General features: G+C 36.2%; 1 protein-coding gene across 19 annotated transcripts in view; it reads left to right on the top strand.

The window, feature by feature from the left end:
* The window catches only part of Wnt6 (Wnt oncogene analog 6), a 144941-nt gene that overhangs the window by 16084 nt on the left and 105043 nt on the right, over nt 1-23814 (top strand). For 13 of the 19 annotated variants that reach the window (XM_073971517.1, XM_073971513.1, XM_073971514.1 and 10 more), the window contains one exon: nt 647-1960. In XM_073971517.1, the coding sequence (XP_073827618.1) occupies nt 1899-1960 (62 nt within the window). In that variant the 5' untranslated portion in view covers nt 647-1898. The remainder of the gene's footprint in view (nt 1-646; nt 1961-23814) is intronic. The other 6 variants (XM_073971520.1, XM_073971527.1, XM_073971526.1 and 3 more) reach the window with 4 other exon arrangements.

The raw sequence follows: 23814 nt of genomic DNA, 5'->3' as shown, positions 1-23814 counted from the left end.
TGTAAGCAAAGCCGACTCATACTTTTTCCCGTGTTCCCTTTTTTGTTGATGTATCAAAAGCCAGCCTGCCGAATTATTACAACCCTATAATAAATGCTGCTTGGTGAAAGCCTTATACACATGGGTGGTGGTGTAGGGTATAACATAGTCGATCCAGTCTTTACTATATATAGCCTTCGCTTACATAGTTTTTTAGGCGGCACCTCCCTAAGGTTCTTAATATTGTTAGATTTTAAGATTTTCAAAGTTTGAGCACAATCGAAATATGTTAACACGTGCCACTGAGGCCTCAAAATTTCCATGGACCCTATATATAGCTCATATTAAAATACGAGCCGATTTTCAACATTTTTTGTAGGATTAATTTTATAGCTACAACAAAGAACTGGTAAACTTTTTCATCGTTTGGATAATTTTGTGATCCATACAAACCTTTAAACTTCGAGGTGTTAACATATTCCGATAGTGCTCAAACGTTAACAATCTTAAAATCTAACAAAACTAAAGACATAAAAATCGATTTTCCACTTTGAGTTAAACCACTTTAATGTACATACATATGTAGTAGTATAGGGTAATAAGTGTTCGGTTCAAACGACCTTTTGTTTTCATAATATTTGATTTATTCATTTTTCTCGGTGTACAGAAAATGGTGCTGCTGATGATGATTTAAAAGTCCAGTTTTAAGAAAATTCCAAGCAATAACAACAACTACGCCAACCATAGTAGAAACGGCTAAATCAATACATTTGCAAAACTCAACAATAACAACAAAACTTAGCAACAGACAACTCTCATACAAATTAAGCAAAAACAAAAATACAACAAAAAGTAAAGCTTAAACGCACAAAAGAGTAAACAAAAACAAAAAAAGAATAAGCAAATCCTTTAAACTTCATTCGCGCCGCACAACAACAGCTGGACAACAGGCGAATAATCGTCAGTCGAATAGTCGGTCAATGTACAAAGAAGAAGAAGAGGCATCACCACCACCAGTAGTAGTGCAGAAAGGAATCATAAGAAGAAGTTCCCATCATTTTCAAAGCGGCTTTTAAAACTATTTTTTATGTGATTTTTGTGTACGTTTTTTGCTTTGTTTTGTTTTTGTGTACGATCACCTTTACCTTATCCACCTCTTCTTCTCTTTGTTATGGTGCATTTCCCTTTCATTTGAGGCCAAAAGGGGGCAAAAGTCCGCGGAAAGAAACTCAAGCAACTCCTTTGCCAATCTTTTAACTCCTTTTCATATTAAAGAAAAAATAAAACAACAAAACGAAAAGCCAAACCAAAACAAAGTTTCGATAAAAGAAAAAAAAACGACAACAACAACAAAAAATTAAAGTCAAGACACACATTAAAACGTATTTAATATTAACTTTCCAAAGAACGAATCAGTATTCGTGAGTCTTTACAAGAAAATTGACGCGTTTTTCTGAGGGGACTTTGTTGGCCCTGTTCATCAAGAGCGTAAAGCAAAAAAAAAAAAAAACAAATGTGAGAAAAAACGCGAATGTGATCTAAAAATTTATTCAACTTATTGAAAATGATCAATGTGAGTGATATAATAAAAATTATCGAGTGAATCAGCAATAGTTAAAAAAGAGTTCTAAACATGTGCCTAACAACAGTGACTCATTCAAAATGTTGCAAAAACTAATAGAACTATATACACAACACTTTCAGTGACCTGGTTTAAATAATTCTCATTTACTTGATACACTTCTACAAGTGGACGTGTTCCATCAGTGATTTTTATTATTTTTATGATGCGCTGTGTTTGTTAATGTTATCTCATTGGGATATTGAATTATTTGATATCGTTTGCCGACTCGCTTGTCATCATCTATTCAAAGAGAATTTTGTGAAGCTGCACCGGTTTCATTGGCACCGTTGCGGATATGCGGTTATTTATGGTATTTGCAATTGTGATATTTGCAATGCCAATAACCGGATTTGGTTGGTAAGTACAAAGTCTTGAATTTTTTTCTAATACACCTAAATATAATTATAAGAAAAGTGATTTTGAAATAGTTTAGTTATTTTAATAGTACTAGTTTGGAATTAGAAAATTATTTTGTATTATTAGAGATGGGAAATGGTTAAATACCCAAATGGTAAATACCTATTAAAATGGGTAAATTTTGTGCAAATAGGTATATATTTCAGAGCTTTAAGAGAGATTTTTTGTAGTTCTCCTTGTAGAAAAACATAAATGCTCGAGATCAATATTTTATCATATATGAGATGGATTAACCCACGATTTCAGTGGGTAATCTTGAGATTTAAGATCTCGTAAACAAAGTTATAATTTTTGCATTCTTCGCTATCTTTTTCGCACAATCTACTCCAATGACCGATTTGACATATAAAAAAGTTTAATCCGCGTGGTTAAACCGCTTTTCTGGTATTCTTATTGCTTTTCTGTCTGACAGAAAAACAAAATTTTGATTTCAAAATATAATTTTATCCCATCTACATATGTATATGTATTATATTTATAAATAAGACCTATTTGACAACAGCCGAAAACGAATGGTGCTGATTTTGAATCGACTTTTTTGATCTAACAATATTTGAAGATCAGATTTGAAGACGTATGTATGATAATGTGTCGTAAATAAGAATATCATTTAAATGTTTCTTTAACGCTACGTTGGATACCTGGGTCTGGCCAGGCCTATTTTATAATGTATTAAATCGTCTAGCCAGACCCAGGTGTCCAACGGAGCAGGGAAAGCAGACACCCCTGTTTAACTCCGCTGATGCTTTTGAATGCTAACTTTGCCGTTGTGATCGTATATCGTTGAGTTGGTATACTAAGCTCTTATCAGGTTTATTATTTTCGTTGGGACGCTTTTGTTCCCAAATGCCTCCAAGATTTGATTTCTATTTAGAGCGTCGAAGGCTTTTTCAAAATCAACGAAGGTTGAATACAATGGCTTGTTGAACTCGTTGCACTGCTCGATTATCAATCGTAGACAATGTATTTGGTCCATACAGGAACGATCAGGCTTGAACCCTGCTTGTTCTTTGCGAAGATATTTGTCTAGTGGATTAAGTATGCGATGGTGTTAAGGCTGTTTCCCAGATTTTGGTTAAATACTTCAGCGAAATATTCGGAGTCGCATTTGTTGAATTCCGCAGGCAGATTGTTGATACATGCTGTCTTACCATGTTTTTATTGCCTTATTGCCCCTTTTATTTCGTCCATTGAGGCGGTACCTGAATTTATATATTCGGTAGGACCGTTGTTGGTGTGGCGTTGTACTCCATCGTTATTTAACTCGGAAGCTTGTTCGGTAGTACAATTTAGGATATCCGAAAATGGTCTAGCAACAACAACATCTGATGATGTTAACCTAACTAGTTAACGAAATGATCGTCGTATAGCGGTTGAATCAATTTTCCAATAGAATCTCCTTTGGTCATATAGATCGATTAATAATTAAATTAACTAAGAATCTCACAAATTATAGCCTTCGCCACTAAAAAGGCAAAAACTTAAAATTTTGAAATCTTTTAAGCTTATCTTGTATGGAGAATATACAAAAACAAACAACCTTAAAATTATAAATTTTCGCTTAAATAATTTTATTTTAATGTTGACTTATTTTTTTACCGTCAGCATTTATGCTAACGTGGGTATATGGTAATATTCAAAAATGTTTTACAATCGTTGAAGTTGAGATTCACCATTTAATAAGTCACGAACTGTCAATACATTTTATACAATATGAATATATTTATATTAATTGAAGTGTTTTAGATGGGGTCGCATAAAATGAACCAAAACAAATAATTTATGTGGAAGCTGTGTTGGTGGTAATATTAAAAAATGGGTAAAAATGTGTTGAAGTTTACAAGTTTTTTTGGGTTCTTTCTTGATTTCTGGTCAAACCACGGAAAATTCAGATCTGATCTCAAAGAAAGAATTGATGAATAACCTTTGTGCAACATGGTTCTTATGTATGACTTTTCGATATATACACTGCATCCCCCTAAAATCGATGCTGACATTTTGAAGTTTTGAAATCTGGGTTTTTTGAATTTTGCATATAATTGGAGGGCGCAACCAGATAATTTCCCAAACTATTTATTGGATTGTAGAACTCGTGATTCCACGTCGTTTGATGTATATCCCATGAGTGTGCTTCATACAGCTACCTAGTAATAGGAGCCCAAAGTCGAAATTTTGGTGCGTAAATTTTCTTTAAAAACCTATTTTTTGGCTTCAAAATTTAAGACTGTGACTCAGGTACCCTTGAAACCCGCGTGATTTTAGTTTTTTTACGCGCCGGATCGAATGAACCCTTCCGCTTTCAAATCCATCCACTAAAACGGCGGTTATATATACCTTGAAAGTAGGAAATTCTGCAAAATTATATTTTGATGATTCCGCGCATTGAACCGCGATTTTCTTTGGTTATTTTTACATAAATGGAATCCCTTATACGCGATTATATTATTTTCCAAAACCGTGTGGCATAAATTACCGAGATTCTGAAGTAATATTCGTATTTCCTATAAAATAGAATTTGGTAGCACATCCGCGGTTTTTGACGAATTTGTTTAAAATTTGATATAATGACGTATTTTTTATAGGCGGTCACTGAAATCGGATGCGCCTTATAATCTTATTTACATCGCGCAATTTTTACCCACATAAAGTTTTTTTGAACAGTAAGATGCAGCTGACGGCACACTTTGGCCGCTGAATGAAAAGTGGAAAAATCGCTACATATTGATAGATATGCACTCGCTGTATTTGAAAAGCGCATGCGCCTTAACTGATTTTAACGAATTCGCGAATTATACGTTTTTTAACTCTTAGGTTTCTTCTTTGGTTGTAATTTCAATATTACGTTCTATTTCATAATCCTATTGTTTATCAAAGTAAGCAAATACATACACTTTCGGGTTTGTCATCGCATTTTCCCTGAAGAAGTTTCTGCGAAGTCCGTCAGTCCTTGCATCGAAATTTAGCGAAATAGTAGAATAACTCCAAAAATGTTCTTTTTATTTTTCGTATTAAACAAAAAAATATATTTTTGAAATAATATTCCAACAATAAGATCTCGTCTTTTGTTGTTGCTGTAATATGGCAGTTATAAATCCTATCGTTAAAATTTTGGTTTCATATTTTTCTAAGCGTTGTCTAGAATCTGTACGTATCTTTAATTTATTTTTTTCGAGTTTTTTTGGACTCTAAATTAGAATAAATTAAATTTACTCCAAGATTTTTTCAGTATTTCTTCATTTTTCGCGAAAATAGAAATACATTTAGTAAATATTTACGCATCTACGGATAGATATTAAATGCTGTTAACGCTTTATATATACGTTTTCTTATTACAGCAAAAATTGAATTTTTAAATATTTGTTCTTTATAAGGGAATAAAACCCCCCATAACTATGGAGCGCAGCATCCAATTTTGTGAACGCGAACAGATTTGAAACCACGACTTTTTTCTTAATCTATGTTCGAGAAATTGCGGATGTGCTCGCAAAAAAATTTTTAACATTTCTTCCAATGGAATTGCAAAAGAAATTTGAAATTTACCATATACACTTTCATACGGGCAAAATGTGCCTCATCGAAATAATGGTTTTAGACCCCAAGTATGTTTGGACGAAATCCGTTTCAGACAATTTGGAGTCGATTTAGCAATGTCCGTCCATCTGTCTGTCTGTCTGGCTGGCTGGTGCGCACTATAACTCTCGAACAGAACCGAATTGGTCCAAAGTTTGGCTTTCGTAATATTTTTTCAAACTTAGTCTAAGTTCGAAGTTCGCTCCTTGAGGTACCTCCCCCACATAAGTCCAAAAACGTTCGGAAAACTTGTGTGATAACTCTTGAAAATAGTAACCGATTTGGTCCATATTTTGCACATCGTGAAATTCTAGCAGACTTAGATGAGGTTCTGGTATGGACTTCTTCGGGTACCTCCCATAAAAAGTTTCGAAAAAGTTCAGTTTAGGACCTGCTCTCGAATCGCTTTGATTTTTGTTGTAGCAACTTGTATTCACTGCCACTCATACTACGGTACAAGTTTTAACAGGGGCAAGTCCATACATCCTGAGAAAATAGCCCGAAAGATGCAAAAAAAACCCTATGACACCTTATGTACTGATTGGATCGCAATATAACTCTCGAATGGATCAACCGATTCGGTCCAAAATTTGGCTTTCGTAATATTTTATCCAAACATAGTTTAAGTTCGAAGATAAGCCATATCGGTCCACTCCTTCAGGTACCTACACACAAAAGTTCAAAAATGTTTGGAAAAATTATTCGCACTATAACTCTTGAAGGGAATGACCGATTTCGTCCATACTTTAGACATCCTAATATATCTACCAGATATAGATCAGGTTCGAATATGGACTATATTTGTCACTTTAAGACCTGCCTTCGAATCACTTTGATGTTTATTGAAGCAACTTGATTTCGCTGCCTCAATTACGATGGTAAAAGTTGTTTTCAGGGGCAAGTCCATACTTCTTGAGGAAATATCTCGGAAGGTGTAAAAACCCTTAAGTCACCATATGTAGTGGCTGGAGAGCATAATAACCCTCGAACTGATCAACTGATTTGGTCTAAAAGTTAGTCTTCGTTATATTTTGTCATAGTTTCAGTTCGAAGATAGGTAATGCCGGCCCACAAATTCCGATATCTCTTGAATAAATTTGGTCCAAACTAAGGTTAACTTATATAATGGAGGTATCATAAGGTACCTCCCCCTAAAAGTTCAACATTTGTGTCTAAGTCCAGTTTAAGGTCTGTTCGAAGATCCTTTGGAAATGTTTACCGATGCTGTTCGTTGTGGTCGTGTTTACAGCGATATTATATTTTCCGTGGACAAGTATATGCTTCCTGTCAAACTGGTCAAAAAGTTATGCAATGACCCACTGAAATGACTAGTGGCCGCGATATCTATCGAAAAGATATGACTCCCAAAATAAGATCCACTTCCATAATGGACTATGTCGGTCCATTCCTCTAATTACCTCCTCTGCAATACTTTTGAACTTTAATCCTAATCTACATTACCCTCCACCACGAGTTGTATTGGGAGCTATATTAAGACAGGGACCTGCACCGACAAATTTCTGGGGGAAGTTTTATACCACTAACGAAGACTAAATAACAAATTTCAGCCATTTCGGTGGATTATTGAGGCCACAAACTTCAAAATGCCGAAAGTTGGGATATACCATTCTATGGGGGCTATATGAAGGCGTGGACCCATACCGACAAATTAAGAGGAGAAAGTTGAATACCCCCTATGCCGACGAAATTCATATGGAAAGTTTTACATATATCCCAAATGAAGACGAAATACCAAATTTTAGCGATTTCGGTGTATTATTGTGGCCACAACCTTCAAAATAACGAATATCGGGTGGTACCGTTCTATGGGGGCTATATGAAGGCGTGGATCTATACCGAAAAATTTCTGGGGGAAAGTTTTATACCCCTAACGAAGTCTAAGTACCAAATTTCAGTCTTTTCGGTGGATTATTGTGGCCACAACCTTTAATCGGGTGGTACCGTTCTATGGGGGCTATATCAAAACGTAGACCGATATAGCCCATTTGTAATACCAAACATAGTAGGAGTAATAGAAACTTGCATACCAAATTACAAAACTTTATCTTAAAAATTGCGAGCTTTATCTTGATTTCAACACACGGACGGATAGACGGACATGGTCATATCGAATTAGAATTTTACCCTGATCAAGAATATATACTTTATAGGGTCTACGTTGAATATTTCGATGTGTTACAAACGGAATATCAAATTTAATTGTACCCTACACATATTATGGTGGAAGGTATAACAATTCAATAAGTGGACCTTGGCTAAAATTTCTTATCAAGTTGTTGGTAGATTATTAATGAAATAATATTTGAAAAAAATTGTGACCAACATTTAAGTACCGAAAGGTTGTAATAACGGGCCATAGGGTATAATTGTACCCTCAGCCTTTAGGCTAAATAGGGTATTAACACTTTGATACGACCAAAAATGTACCTCATCGAAATAACGGTATGTTTGTACGATATCCGTTTCAGACAATTTTGAGTAGATTTAGCAATGTCCGTCCGTCTGTCTGTCTGTCTGTCTGGCAGGCTGGTGCGCACGATAACTCTCGAACGGATCAATCGATTCGGTTCAAATTTTGGGTATCGAAATATTTTGTCCAGATTCGAATTTAGTTCGAAGATGGGTCATATAGGTCCACTCCTTCAGGTACCTCCCCCACAAATGTTCAAAAATTGTCCCAAAACTTGTGCGCACGATAACTCTTGTAGGGGATAACCGATTTGGTCCATACTTTGCACGTCGAGTAATTTCTACCAAACTTAAATGAGGTTCCAATATGGACTCAATCGGTCCACTCCTTCGGGTACCTCCCACACAAAATTTCGGAAAAGTTCAGTTTAGGACCTGGTCTCGAATCGCTTTGATTTTTGTTTACGCAAGAAAATAGCCGATCTGCCGATTCGGTCTAAAATTTGGCTTTCGTAATATTTTGTCCAAACATAGTTCAAGTTCAAAGATGGATTATATAGGTCCACTCCTTCCGGTACCTCCCCCACAAAAGTTCGAAAATGTTCGGAAAATTTGTGCGTACGATAACTCTTGGTCCATACTTAGCACATTATGAAATGTCTACCAGACTTAGATGAGGTTCCAGTATGGACTCAATCGGTCCACTCCTTCGGGTACCTCCCAAACAAAATTTTGGAAAAGTTCGGTTTAGGACCTGCTCTCGAATCGTTTTGATTTTGTTGTACCAACTTGTATTCACTGCCTTCCATACGACGGTATAAGTTTCATCAGGGGCAAGTCCATACTTCCTGAGAAAATAGCCTGAAAGTTACAAAAAAACCCTATGACACCGTGTGTAGTGGTTGGAGCGCAAGATAACTCTCGAATGGATCTGCATTATCGGTCCAAAATGTGACCTTCGTATCCTTCAGGTACCTCCCCCACAAAAGTTCCAAAATGTTCAGAAAAATTGTGCGCACGATAACTCTTGATGGGAGTGACCGATTTGGTCCATACTTTACACATGCTAATATATCTACCAGATATAGATCAGGTTCGAATATAGACTATATTTCTCCACTTCTTCCGGTACCTCCCACACAAAATGTCGGATATATTAACTTTAAGACCTACTCTCGAATCACTTTGATTTTTGTTGAAGCAATTTGCATTCGCTGTCTCAATTACAACGGTAAAAATTTTACGAACTAGTCCCTATTTCTTGAGAAAACAGCTCGAAAGGTGTAAAACACCGAACAGATCAACCGTTTGATCCAAAATTTGGTCTTCGTCATATTTTATCTAAATTTAGTTTAACTTCTAAAATGGCCCATATCGGTCCTCTCTTTAGGGTATTTCTCCCCAAAAATCTATGTTTCCTATGCCCAAAAGTTTTACCATGACCCACTGAAATTACTAGTGGGCGCGATATCTTTCCATAATGGACTAATCCAATTTTTTTCGGCAAGTGCAGATGCCCAAAAAGGGCTACAAAATTCTGAAAAGACCCTAAATACGTTTGATTTGTCCGTAGATGAAACTTTCAGTTCAGTTCATAGGCTGAGGGTATATCTGTGTTGGCAAAGTCGACTGATACTTTTTTACTTGTTGTAACTCATCTTAACGTTGCGCATAGGGTATGATAAAAGTTGATTAAAATTCCCAAAAGGCCGTTTTATAATGCGATTGATATAAAATTTCGCTCAAATCATATCTTCGGTTCAAGGATCATGTCTGTGGAAATTTGAGATTTAGATTTGGCTTCCAATATATATGGGCATACGATATGCGTTAAATGATGCACAAAAGAGCACTATATCGTTCCGATCATGAAAATTGGTACATTCATCCAATAGTTTTGATTTTGTCTAATACACAGAAGTTCAATTTATAAATTATCTATTAAAATATTCCATCAGGAACATAAACTATTTACATAGAATCTCCATCTTACTCTATCCGATGCAATGTATCCTAACTCATTGAATGTTTTCCCGATTTCATTAAGTATGGTTCTTCGCCAAGTAGTTTTTGGCCGTCCTCTGATGCGGTTATGCTGAGGAATCCAACTCAGTGTTTCATGGCATATGTATATCATCAAAGGGCTTATGGAGTGTGTGGCCGATCCAGTTGTAATTGCGTCGTTTTATTTGTATGTTAATATCTTCTTGTTAAGCCAGTTGTAGAAGGAAGGTCTTCATTTGAAATAATCCTTCTCCCCATATTTTTAAAATATTGCGATGACATCTGTTGGTGAAAAATTGCAGTTTATTTTTAATATTTTCGCTCACTAACTGATTTGACACAGACATTGTAAAGCTGAAGTTTTGTTTTTGTACAATATGCCCTAAAGTCCCAAATATTTTTTAGGCAGCATGACGTCAGTTTTTTAGGCCGCATGACGTCAGTTCTTCCTCTGATCGGGTTTATGTTGCTACCTATATGGGAGCTATATTAAGACATGGACCTGCACCGACATATTTCTGGGGAAAAGTTTTATACCACTAACGAAACTAAATAACTATTTCGGTGGATTATTGAGGCCACAACCTTCAAAATACCGAAAATTGGGATGTACCATTCTATGGGGGCTATATGAAGGGGTGGTCCTATACCGACAAATTAATAGGAGAAAGTTGAATACACCCTATGCCGACCAATTTCAATTGGAAAGTTTTACATATATCCCAAATGAAGACGAAATATCAAATTGTGGCCACAACCTTCAATCGGGTGGTACCTCTATGCGGGCTATATCAACACGTAGACCGATATAGCCCATTTGTAATACCAAACATCCATACCAAATAACAAAACTCTATCTTAAAAATTGCGAGCTGTATCTTGATTTCATCAGAAGGACGGACGAAAGGACAGACGGACGGACAGACGGACATGGTTATATCGACTTTTGCCCTGATCAAAAATATATATTCTTTATAGGGTCTCCTTTAAATATTTCGATGTGTTACAAACGGAATACCAAATTTAATTATTATTATTTAACTATTATTATGGTGGAGGGTATAAAAATTCAATAAGTGAATCTTGGCTAAAATTTCTTATCAAGTTGTTTGTCCAACATTTAAGTACCGAAAGGTTGTAATAACGGGCGCTAGGGTATAATTTTAAATAACTGTACAACATGTTCCGTAAAGGAATATGTCTAAGAGAGATTCTTAAAACTTAAAAGAATGTATTCTTCAAACAAATTTTGAAAAAAAGGAAAATTCAGCTTTTATAAGTACTTTAAGTATAGCATATTAGCATTTCAGATATCCACTAATGCAGGTTAATCAACCATTCGGAAGCCTTCCGAGTTACACCTCCAATGTAATAAGAAATATTGTACAAATTAGTTTTTTTTGGTAAAGGAGTAATTTCTCCCAGTGATGTTTCTGTAAAATTCAAAAACAGTAAAAAGTGAAATAATTTTAAACAATAAAACAAATAGTATTTTAACAAAAAATAAAGTAACTATATAAAACTAAACCTGTATCCTATAACGTTTTACATGCTTGTTATTTATATAATTAATTTATTTTATATTAAAACACTATTTATTTTATTGATTGATTTTATTGCATTTTTTAATATTTTTGTTTTTACTTTTTCCCGCATTCTCGAAATTGACCCAAATACCCTAAAAACTCGGGCTAAAGAATTTTGAAATTCGACAATTTTTCAAAACCTGTCCCGCCCGACATCCCTAACGAAAATGAAATTTCGTTTTAAAATCAGGAATCTGCTCATAGGACTTCTATTAAAGTAGTTTCCAATAATTTTGTGGGTTTGCTGGACAGTCCAATTATTTAGAAAAAATGAATCGATCTGTGAACGACTAGATATGGATGTTCTAAATCCATAAAATATATTGTGCTACGTTTATTCACCTTCGTCCTTTATGCGCATCGTATAACCTTCGCCAGCAAGATGATAAAAATACCACACGAAGTGTTCGGAGTGTTTTTACAGTGTTTTATTTAACTTGCTTTGTTGTGTGTTTAGTTCAAATCTAGAAACTCATTTTTAACACAGTTGCAGTTTACCAATCGAACTAAAACTTTGCACACATTTCAGATGTGAATGACAATACATGAATATGAAATCCAAAGCAATATTGGTCAATTTTTACACTGTTTTACAGTGTTTTATCTAATTTGCTTTTCCAATCTGGTAACTAATTTTTCACATAGTTGCGGTTGACCAATCGAACTTAAAATTTTCACACTTTTTAGATTTGGATGACAATACATGAATATGAAATCAAAACTAATATTGGTCCATTCTTACAGTGTTTTTACGGTGTCTAACTTGACACCCTTTTAAAATCTGGTAACTGATTTTTAGCACGGTTGCAGTTGACCAATCGAACTAAAACTTTGCACATTTTTTCAGATTTGGATGACAATACATGAATATGAAACCAAAACCAATATAGGTCCATTGTTTCCTATAGCCCCCATATAACGGTACCACCCGATTTCCGGTATTTTGCTTTTCAAATCTGGTAACTCATTTTTCAGGCAGTTGCAGTTGACCAATCGTACTTAAACTTTGCACACTTTTCAGATTTGGATGACAATACATGAATATGAAATCAAAACTAATATTGGTCCATTCTTACAGTATTTTTACGGTGTCTAACTTGATCCTCTTTTAAAATCTGGCAACTGATTTTTAGCACGGTTGCAGTTGACCAATCGAACTAAAACTTTGCACATTTTTTCAGATTTGGATGACAATACATGAATATGAAACCAAAATCAATATGGGTCCATTTTTCCTATAGCTCCCATATAACGGTACCACCCGACTTCTGGTATTTTGAGGATTTTGTCTTTATTTTTAGCCCGAATTTGCTGTAACTTGGCATTTGGAGTTCTAAAAATTCCAGGAACTTCCCCACTAAAAATTGTGGACGTAGGTCAAGGTTTAATATAGCCTCCATATAACGGTACCACCCAATTTCAAGCATTTTAATCTACATTTTCTGCTCAAATGGACTGTAATAGTACGTTTACATTTGCGAAATCCACTACATTTCAACTGTCATTTCTATTGCTTAAACGTCAAATGAAATCCAATGGATTTTAGATGAGTTTTTATTTGACATATACGCAAAGGAATTGACAGTTAAAATCCACTCCATTTCCTAAATGTAAACGTACTATAATTCGGCATTTGGGGTTCTCAGTGGTCAAAAAAACTTATTTACTAAAAAGTTAAAAATAAAAAATAATTTAAAAAAATAAGTTTCAGTGTTTTATTTAGAAATTCACTTAAAACAAAAAAATAATTTGTCGCTTAGCCTCAATAAATATATTCTTTCTCATGATAGAATCTCTCAAATAAAACGCTTGCCGTTTAATTTTGTCAGCATTCATTATTTAAATGCAAGCGTTTTATTTGAGAGATTCTGTCATGAGAAAGAATATATTTATTGAGGCTAAGCGACAAATTCCTTTTTAGTTTTAAGTGAATTTCTAAATAAAACACTGAAACTTAATTTTTTTAAATTATTTTTTTATTTTTAATTTACTATTTTAAGTAAGAACCTATTTTTATGGAATTTAATTAAAAAAAACTAAAACATTTTTATAATAAATCTGCCCGTCAAAATTTACACACAGCAAAAATACCACCTGTACTAGTTTATAAAAGTCCAACAAAATTTTACTTTTATACTCTCTTTAAAGGACTGTGACATTTTCGACGTTCATAATTGACCGTAGAGAACCAAAAATGAATGGTATCGGCCGCGACTTTGTAAACATTGAACAATTACACTGCTCAACACGACTTTTGTTTCAACCGAAGTTGCGGTTGTTTCTAGATGAAATCGGCGAGATATTTTCAAATCCGGCCCCGGTTTTTGTCCATCAGCTCTTGTTTTTGAGATATAGCTCAAAATCGGTTTTTACGAGTTTAACCCAGACTTTCGTTATTTTCGGATACAAACAAATATTTTTTTGTGGGTTTTTCGACATTAATCTATTAAGGAGATGTTGTACGCTCGATACAAATCATTTTTGAAATAGTTATGGTGAGTATATATCAAAAAATATAGAAAATATACGACGGACCTTGTAGAAATTGCATATTTTGAGTACTTTAAGCTGTAATTACGTCATCGGGGGAAGTCATAGGATCTTCATATGGCAATGCGGATATGCTTAGGGTGTCTACTATATAGTGCAGTATTCAAATATATAATATAAAGTTCATAGCCCCCATGATTTGGCCATAACCTAAAAATCGCAATGAAGACTGCTAAAGGGAATTAATTTACCAGTGATATCATTACCACATAAGCCATTTACTTTTCAATGGCAGTCTTCATGATGGTTTTTAGGTTATGGCGGAATCATGGGCGCTATGAACTTTATATTATACATTTGAATACTGGATTATATAGTAGACACCCTAAGCATATCCGGAGTACCATATGAAGATCCTATGACTTCCCCTGATGACGTAATTACAGCTTAAAGTACTCCAAATATGAAATTTTTACAAGGTCCGTCGTATATTTTCTATATTTTTTGATATATACTCACCATAATTATTTCAAAAATGATTTGTATCGAGCGTACAACATCTCCTTAATATATAAATGTCGAAAAACCCACAAAAAATATTTGTTTGTATCCGAAAATAACGAAAGTCTGGGTAAAACTCGTAAAAACCGATTTTGAGCTATATCTCAAAAACAAGAGCTGATGGAGAAAACCCGGGACCGGATTTGAAAATAACTCGCCGATTTCATCTAGAAACAACTGCAACTTCGTCTGAAACATTCAACTTTTTCAATTTTGTTGAGCAGTGTTATCAATAGATATTGTCAGATGAATCACCGCCATGTGCAGCTATCATCCATCAAATTATTTTAAATGAAACAGTTCCTAATCATATCATCGACAATGTTGCACTTATTGTAAAAAACTCATACAAGTTAAAATACAGCTATATATGTATACTCTTATGTAAATGCATACACTCATACATACTAACATAACGCACATATGATAGATATTATTTATGTGGTTATGGTCACAAGACGTCATCATCTGTTGGCAACCTTCAAAAATCACACGCTTGATTTATAAAAATCAAACAAACTGATGGACCTTTGTCTTGGCCATAGCAGTGAACGAGATCAACCGAATGAACGAACAGAACAAGAACAAGCATATGAACGGATATGGATGGCTCAGAAAAAAACGAAAATGGATGCAGCACACAACTTATTTTCATTCACAAGCATAATTATTGGCAGCCAGTTTGGTGCACAGCTAACTACTACAACAGTACATTCACTAACACATACTCACACACATATGCTGTTGTACACTGCTCTCATAAACTTGACACATTAAAATGTAGAAAATTAATAGAAAATTTCACGGCATCAAACATGACAACACACACAGGAAATTGTCAACAGTCATAAGAATATACACCGAAATGATGAAGAAGAACACCAAAGACACAAAAAATCAAAATCAAGATTAGGGCCAAACGAAAAAAAAAAATTAGAAGTGATTAAAAATAAACCAAACAAAAATAGTAAAACTGCAAACATACACACAACACATTTGATGTTATATTAGCATGTAGTTTTATTTAAAAATAGCTGGCAATTGCTTGACCGTGAAGAAAAAGGAAAAGTAAAGAGACTGTCCTTATTAAAACATCAAAAGTTAAATTTTTCAAAATCTCAAAAAAGTGTCAAAAATCAAAATCACATTGGGCATGTAAAGAAAGAAAAAAGAAGAAAACACCTCACTTTCGGCATCCGGCCTGCAATTACATGTGACTGCAGCCTCTCATCGCTTGTACCTAGGCGGAAAAGAGGTGAATTATTGCCATAACTTTTTTAATGATATTTGCATTCATAAAATAGTGCCACATTGGTCAAAGCTACGAGGGAGATGTGGTAAGAATGGGAAAAGGAATTGAAATTAGCAATGATAGTATTGAGGAGATGAATCGATCTGGTCATATGTGTCCGTCTATCTGAACCTTGTTAGCTATTTGATGTGAACGCCATAATTTTTTATAGAGATGGGAATCCATGAGAGGAAGAAGCATATTGATTTTTTGCATAAAAACTTTGACTTAGATGCATTTTTATGCGGGTGGTGTATGCAGTAATTGTCCTAAGAATTGGGTAGTACACATATTTCGGAAAGTATTGGCTTTACGTCTAAAAAATGTACTGAAGTAGTTAAGATCACAAGGAATAACCCCTATCCAAAAGCCATTTTTCGGTCCTTTATGTTGTCCAAAGTGGTCCATCTGCGTTTTTGTATACCCTCAGCATTTATGCTAACGAGGGTTTATACACTTTGATACCGCCAATTTGGTCTAAAATTTGGCATTTGTAATGTTTTCTTCAAACTTAGTCTAATTTCGAAGATTGCCCATATTAGTCCCCACCTTCAGGTACCTCCCCCACAAAAGTTCGAAAATGTTCGGAAAAATTGTGCGAACGATAACTCTCAAAGATAGTAACCGATTCGGCCATCGTAATATCTTGACCAAACTTAGTCTAGGTTCGACGATGAGCCATATCGGTCCACTACTTTAGGTACCTCCCCACAAAAGTTCAAAACTTTTCACTTAAATTGTTCACACGATAACCCTCGAAGGTAGTTACCGATTTGGGCCATACTTTGCACATCGTTATATTTCTACGGGACAAGATCACGTTCGAAAATCGACAATATACTGATGAAAACGATAATATCGAAACGCTTTGATTCATTTTGCAACAACTTGTGTTAGCTTTCCCCATTATGACGATACAAGTGGGCTTGCCCCCCCTACGTCCTGAGAAAATAGCTTGAAAGCTCTAAAAACGCTCGATATTTTGTTTTTCGTGGGTGACGTAGGGGATGGAAGATACCAAGGAACGGACCTGACCGGTTTTAACATGGCAAAGCCCAGGATTAATCTTGGTCCCTCTTTCATCTCAAGTGGACACTGACCTCCCCGTGGTATGACCTGAGGAACTGCCATTAACACCCGTTAAAGGTAGTGAGCTAGCATGTGCCGCGCGTTCACCCATAAGAACGTTAAAAACTTGGGTTTGGGCGTCGGGTTAGTAACCTACTATGAAAAAACAACAGAAAAGAAAAACAAAACCCTATAAAGTTCACGAACCCCGCAAACGTTTTAAGGACCATGATCTGCGAATCAGCACCTGGAATGTTCGCACTCTTTATAGAGAAGGTGCAGTCTTCGCATTGGCAGACGTACTTGAAAAGTACAAGGCCGACATTACTGCCATACCGGAAATACCATGGAACGGGAAAGGCGTCACAACAAAACCTAAAGGTGACGCGCTGTATTATACCTGCCATGACACAAAGCAGGAGTTTGGTTGCGGATTTGTAGTTGGTCGGAGGTTAAAACATCTGGTCTCCAGCTTCACCGGAAAGACTCGCTGCAATTCGATTAAAAGCATAATTCTTCAACATCAGCTTTATTTGCGCTCATGCTCCCACTGAAGAAAAGGACGAACAGACCAAAGACATATTTTACGAGCGCTTAGAAGAAACATATGGCCGTTGCCCTGCCCATGACATTAAAATCATTCTAGGCGATTTTAATGCCAAAATTGGAAAGGAGAATATCTTTGGCCCAACAGTCGGGAAATTCAGTCTCCACAGTGAAACATCTGACAATGGTATGAGGCTGATAGACTTTGCAGCTGCAAAAAACATGGTAGTTAGCAGTACCAGATTTAATCATCTCGATATTCATAAGGCACCTGGCTGTCTCCAGATCAAAGAACAAGTAATCAAATTGATCATGTTGTGATAGGTGGAAGACATTCATCGAGCGTATTGGATGTACGATCGTTCCGAGGCGCAAACATTGATTTGGACCACTACCTTGTTGCAGTAAAGGTACGTACCCGTCTAAACGTTGCAAATAAAGCACGAACAGACACAACGCGGAAGTTAGACATCGATAGGCTGCAAACACAACAGATAGCCACAGCATATTCCCCTCAACCAGTGCAATTGCTTAATAAGAGCACTCTTTGTCCCGATAACATAACAACACAATGGCAAAATATTGCCCACTCCATGCAAATAACCGCAAAATCCATACTTGGATTCCAAAGACCTCCACAAAGAAATTCATGGTATGACCAGGAGTGTCGTGCTGCTACCGAAGAGAAAAATGCGGCATATAGAACTATTTTACAACAGTAGCAACGCGTAGCACACGAGAGAGATATCGGGAGAAAAGGAGAGAGGAGAAACGTCTTTTCCGCAGGAAAAAGAGAGAGATGGAAAAGCGGGAGTGTGAACAAATCGAGATGTACAGGAGACAGAATGAAGACCGAAAATTCTACCAAAGAGCGAAGCATCAAACTGATGGCTTTGGTACCGGCACATGCTCCTGTAGAGACCAGCAAGGTAATCTTGTAACTGATACAGATAGTGTGCTAAGGATATGGAAGGAACATTTTTCCAATCTGATGGTATCCAATAGTAGCGAAGACGATGATACCACAGATCCAATCCTAGAACATGGTATAGAATGTATACCACCCGGCCAAGATGAGGTAAAAACAGCAATCAACCGTCTGAAGAATAATAAAGCAGCAGGAGCCGATGGTTTACCAGCCGAGCTGTTTAAAACCGGAAGCGACGCGCTGATAAGATGTATGCATCAGCTAGTTAGCACCATCTGGCAGGAAGAACGAGTACCCGACGATTGGAACCTGAGCAACCTGTGTCCCGACCACAAGAGAGGAGATAAGACTGTATGCTCCAACTATAGGGGCTTAGGTCTTCTCCCTATTGCCTATAAGTCAGGGATATTGTGCGAACGACTAAAGCCAATGGTCAACGAAATAATTGGACCATACCAATGTGGCTTTAGACCTGGCAAGTCCACCATTGACCAGATATTTACCCTGCGGCAAATCTTTGAGAAGACCCAAGAGATGCAGATCGACACATATCACCTTTTTGTCGATTATAAAGCAGCTTTCGACAGTCCCCTCCGATCAAAGGTATTCCATGCAATGTCTGAATTTGGTATCCCCGCAAAGCTCATCCGGCTTTGTAAGGTGACTTTAACTGACACTAGGTCATCAGTTAAAATTGGAAAGAACCTCTCCGAACAGTTCAGTACCAAAAGAGGTTTCAGACAAGGAGACAGCCTTTCGTGTGACCTTTTCAACATTTTGCTGGAAAAGGTAATACGAGATGCAAATGTCAGATGAAATGGCACGATCTACACCAATAGTCACATGTTACCTTCTTATGCTGATGACATAGACATCATAGGACGATCAGTAAAGGAAGTAACTGATACCTTTAGGAAGGTCGAAGGAGAATCTGCGAAAGTGGGTCTGGTGGTAAACGGTGAAAAGACACAATTGATGGTGTCGACGCGCAAAGCGTCCATTGAGCTCAGACCAACTGTGGAAGTTGGTACCTACCTCAGAACTGCCATAAACACAACAAACAACATCAGTTGTGAAATAAGAAGAAGAATTGTATTGGCCAACAGATGCCACTATGTTTTAAATAAGCAATTTAAAAACAAAGCCACATCTCGTCAAACAAAAATAACACTATACAAAAAGCTGATACTACCCGCGCTAATGTATGGCTCCGTAGCATGGGTACTTGCGCAAGCAGATAGGGCAGTGCTCGGTGTGTTTGAGAGGAAAATTCTTCGAAAGATCTCGGGCCGATTTGCGTTGAGGGTGAATATCGACGTCGTATGAACGACGAGCTGTATCAGCTATACAAAGACATGAATATAGTTAAACGTATCGAGATGCAACGATTGCGTTGGCTAGGCCATATAATAAGAATGGGCGATGATGAATCCGCTAAAAAGGCGTATAAATTCGAGCCACATGGCTGTGCACGCAGAATCGGGAGGCCTAAGCTTCGATGGAGCATACAAGTGGATGAAGAAATGAAAAGGCGCGGTATTCCAAAAAGCGAAGCGAAAAACAGAGAGGATTTGAGATCTTTTCTTAGTTCGTTCTATGGAACAAATGTTCTGTAATGGGCCAGCTAAGTAAAGTATGTAAGTATTATGTTTTTCGTGGGCAAGTCCATGCTTTCAAACCAACTGAAATGACTGGTGGGCACAATATCTCCGCAAAACTTTTGAGCTTCAAACCAAATATATTTTTTGTCGACAAAAGGGCCACAAAATCCGTAATAAGTAGATTCAATATCCATCTCTTGATGGACGTTTCAATTCACACATGTTGAGGGTATATCTCTGTCGGCAAAGTCGACTGATACTTTTTTACTTGTTTTTTTAAGTTTGAGAATAATATTATTGTAACTTTTTCCATCGTAAACTGTAGTATACCTTTCATTCGAAAAAAATAAAGTGGATTTTGTTTTAGAACACTTAAGGCCTGGGTACATAATCTACCTCGACTACTTACCTTGCTTGCTTCTGATAAAAGAATAAAAAAAGAAAAGGGCAACCCAGTTCGTAATTTGCTCGGCCTTCTTTATTCTTTTATTTTTATTATGTCAGAAATGAAGCAGGAAAGCAAGGAAACCAGGCGAGGCAGCTTATGTACCCAGGCCTTAAGACGCCGCCAAAATTGTTCGCTGGTTGACAATTGACCTAGGTTCAATTGCCAGCCGTTCTCATGCTGAATTTATGTTTAATGTTTGCCTTGTTAGGTCGAAGGTCCTTCTTTGTGTACACTCATTTTGCAAACCCTTTTAAGCCGACTATAGCATCTTCGTACAAACATATACACATGTCGATATGTGTGTGTGTTCTGTAATTTTGAATGCAAAGCGCGAAAAAAAATTGTAAATTATTTTGAAAAATGAACTAAAATGTCAACAGAACATCAATTGGCAAAGAACTTGGCTCGTTTGTTGTTTCGCTCGCACGGCCGTTCGTTTCGTTTTTTTTTTCAAATCAATTCAAACATAAAGTCTGTTGCAAGTTGGATCAAGCAACACACCGACCGACACACCACACCAACTTATTGGTTGGTTAAACTTATGCAAGCGTGTGACCGCACCATTTGTTCTAACGAAAATTGCAATAAAAATTATTTGAACGGAAAAATAAACGCGAAATCATAAAAATAAAATGGATTTGGCTTGTGCCTCTTCTTTATTTTTGGTTTTTTTTTCTTCTGATAATTATAACAGCTAGCGGATAGACTGCATGACGATCGACTGACACCCACATGGCATATATTTGCAATAAACATGCTTATGTATATATCTACTTATTTATTTATGTATATAAATATCATCAGCCACATGTAAAGAAAGCCAAGAAAAATAAAAACAAAATTATTTCATTTGATTTCATGAAACAGTAGCAGCAGCGAATGAACTGCAGATGAAAATTATTAAAAATAATTAAATGCACCTACAACTGAAATCAAATGTACAGATGTTTGAGTTTGTGTATGTGTGTGCGCTTGTGTTTGTGGCTTTGCACTGCAGTAAATCATACACGTTCCAAATCACATGAATATGAAAATTTATTCAATGAACTGCACAAATGAAATGCCGAACATAGGAGTGGCTATTTTAAATACTAACAAGCAGCAGATGAAATGAATGAAATGTTGTTGATAGAATTGCCGGTAATTTTTCTAAGACAGTGGAACATGCTAAAATGAATTAATTCACACAAAAGTTTTTATACCCTCAGCCTTTAGGCTAAAGAGGGTATTTACACTTTGATACGACCAAAAATGTGCCTCATCGAAATAATGGTTTTAGACCCCAAGTATGTTTGTACGATATCCGTTTCGGACAATTTTGAGTCAATCTAGCAATGTCCGTCCGTCTGTCTGTCTGGCTGGCTGGTGCGCACGATAACTCTCGAACGGATCAATCGATTCGGTTCAAATTTTGGGTATCGAAATATTTGGTCCAGATTTGATTTAAGTTCGAATATGAGCCATATCGGTCCACTCCTTCAGTTACCTCCCCCAAAAAAGTTCAAAAATGTTCGGAAAAATTGTCCGCACGATAACTCTTGAAGGGACTAACCTATTTGGTCTATATTTTGCATATCGTAAACATTCTACAAGAGGAAGATGAGGTTCCAATGTGGTCTCAATCGGCCCACTCCTTCGAGTACCTCCCACACAAAATTTCGGAAAAGTTCAGTTTAGGGCCATCTCTCGAATCACTGTGATTTTTGTTTTAGCAACTTGTATTCACTGCCCTCCATACGGCGGTACAAGTTTCATTGGGGTCAAGTCCATACTTCCTGAGAAAATAAACCGAAAGTTATAAAAAACCCCTATGCTTGGAGCGCAAGATAACACTAGAACGGATCTGCCGATTCGGTCCAAAATTTGGCCTTAGTAATATTTTGTCCATACAAAGTCTAAGCTTGAAGATAAGCCATATCGGTCCACTCCCTCATGTACCTACCCCACATACGGGAACTCTTAACGGGAGAGGCCGAATTGGTAAATACTTTACATGTCCTAATATATCTACTAGATATACATCAGGCTCAAATATGGACTATATTTGTCCAATCCATCCGGTACCTCCCACACAAAATTTCGGATAAGTTCACTTTAAGACCTGCTATCGAATCACTTTGATTTTTGTTGAAGCAACTTGCATTCGCTGCAATTACGATGGTAAACGTTTTTTCAGGGGCAAGTCCATATTTCTTGAGTAAACATCCCGAAGTGTGTAAATGACACCACATGTTCAATGTAGATCCATTCCTTTTAGTATTTCCTCAGCAAAACTTTTGATCCCTAATCCTAATGAACATTTTGGTCGGTTCAAATTCCCAAAATTTATAAAACCCCTAAATACATACGTTTTTTGGAAAAAAAATTGTTTCAATATATGCAGGCTGAGGGTATATCTCTGTCGGCAAAGCCGACTGATACTTGTTTACTTGTTTATATATTAAGATAAATTTTGAAAGGTTAATACAGTCAAAATAGTGTAGAAATAATTTGTTGTGTCACATCTATACGAGCTTCAAGACTGATATCACCACTACTATCCTGTTAGGATGTTAAGGGAGATTTTAACAATATTTGGACTGCACTTTCGAATAAAAGTTTACCCAGCAGGGAAACTGATCTTTGAAAAGCTATAATAACAAGAGACAGCTAAAGTCACCATATCCATTCTTTCGAGGAAGGATTCCTTATCGCGGTATTGTAAATAGGCAAAGGGAAATAGTCGCATGTTTTTTAAAAAATATCGATATTTTTTATGACAGGTTCGTAGTGTGTGAGTAATAATGAAACCAAAATTATTTTCAAGATAAGTTTCGTCATAGACTTTTTATAAAAATATTAGTGGGTATTTACATAATTTTGAAGACTCTGTGTTGCATTTAAAGCACTTTAAAATTTTTATAAGTTCGTCAAAATTTATATCATTATCATTGAGCTAATATGAATCGGGGTGCACTCATTGATATTAGAGAAGTCTTCCCTGTCCCCTCTGGGATGTTTGTGGAACAATAACGTTTCCTCGTTTAACTAAAAATCCCGATGAAAACAAACCTATTAATCCAAACTCTTTAAATGATTTAAACTTTTTTAGATAAAATATCCTTGATATACTTTATATGCCCCCAAGGGACTTTCTCACTAATTATTAGGAAAAGACCACTCAACATCGATTTTCCAGGGAGCTAGGCTACCCAACCCTAGTTTTTATATACTGTTGCTTATCATAGCCAGCCATCAATGGTTGAACGATAGGAAAATTATTTGACATATT

This window comes from Musca autumnalis, unplaced genomic scaffold (genome assembly GCF_047663935.1).
Source record: "Musca autumnalis isolate F117 unplaced genomic scaffold, ASM4766393v1 scaffold_2, whole genome shotgun sequence".
NCBI lineage: Eukaryota > Metazoa > Arthropoda > Insecta > Diptera > Muscidae > Musca > Musca autumnalis.
Note: the sequence above shows the minus strand (reverse complement) of the source record. Positions and strands in the feature narration are given on the sequence as shown.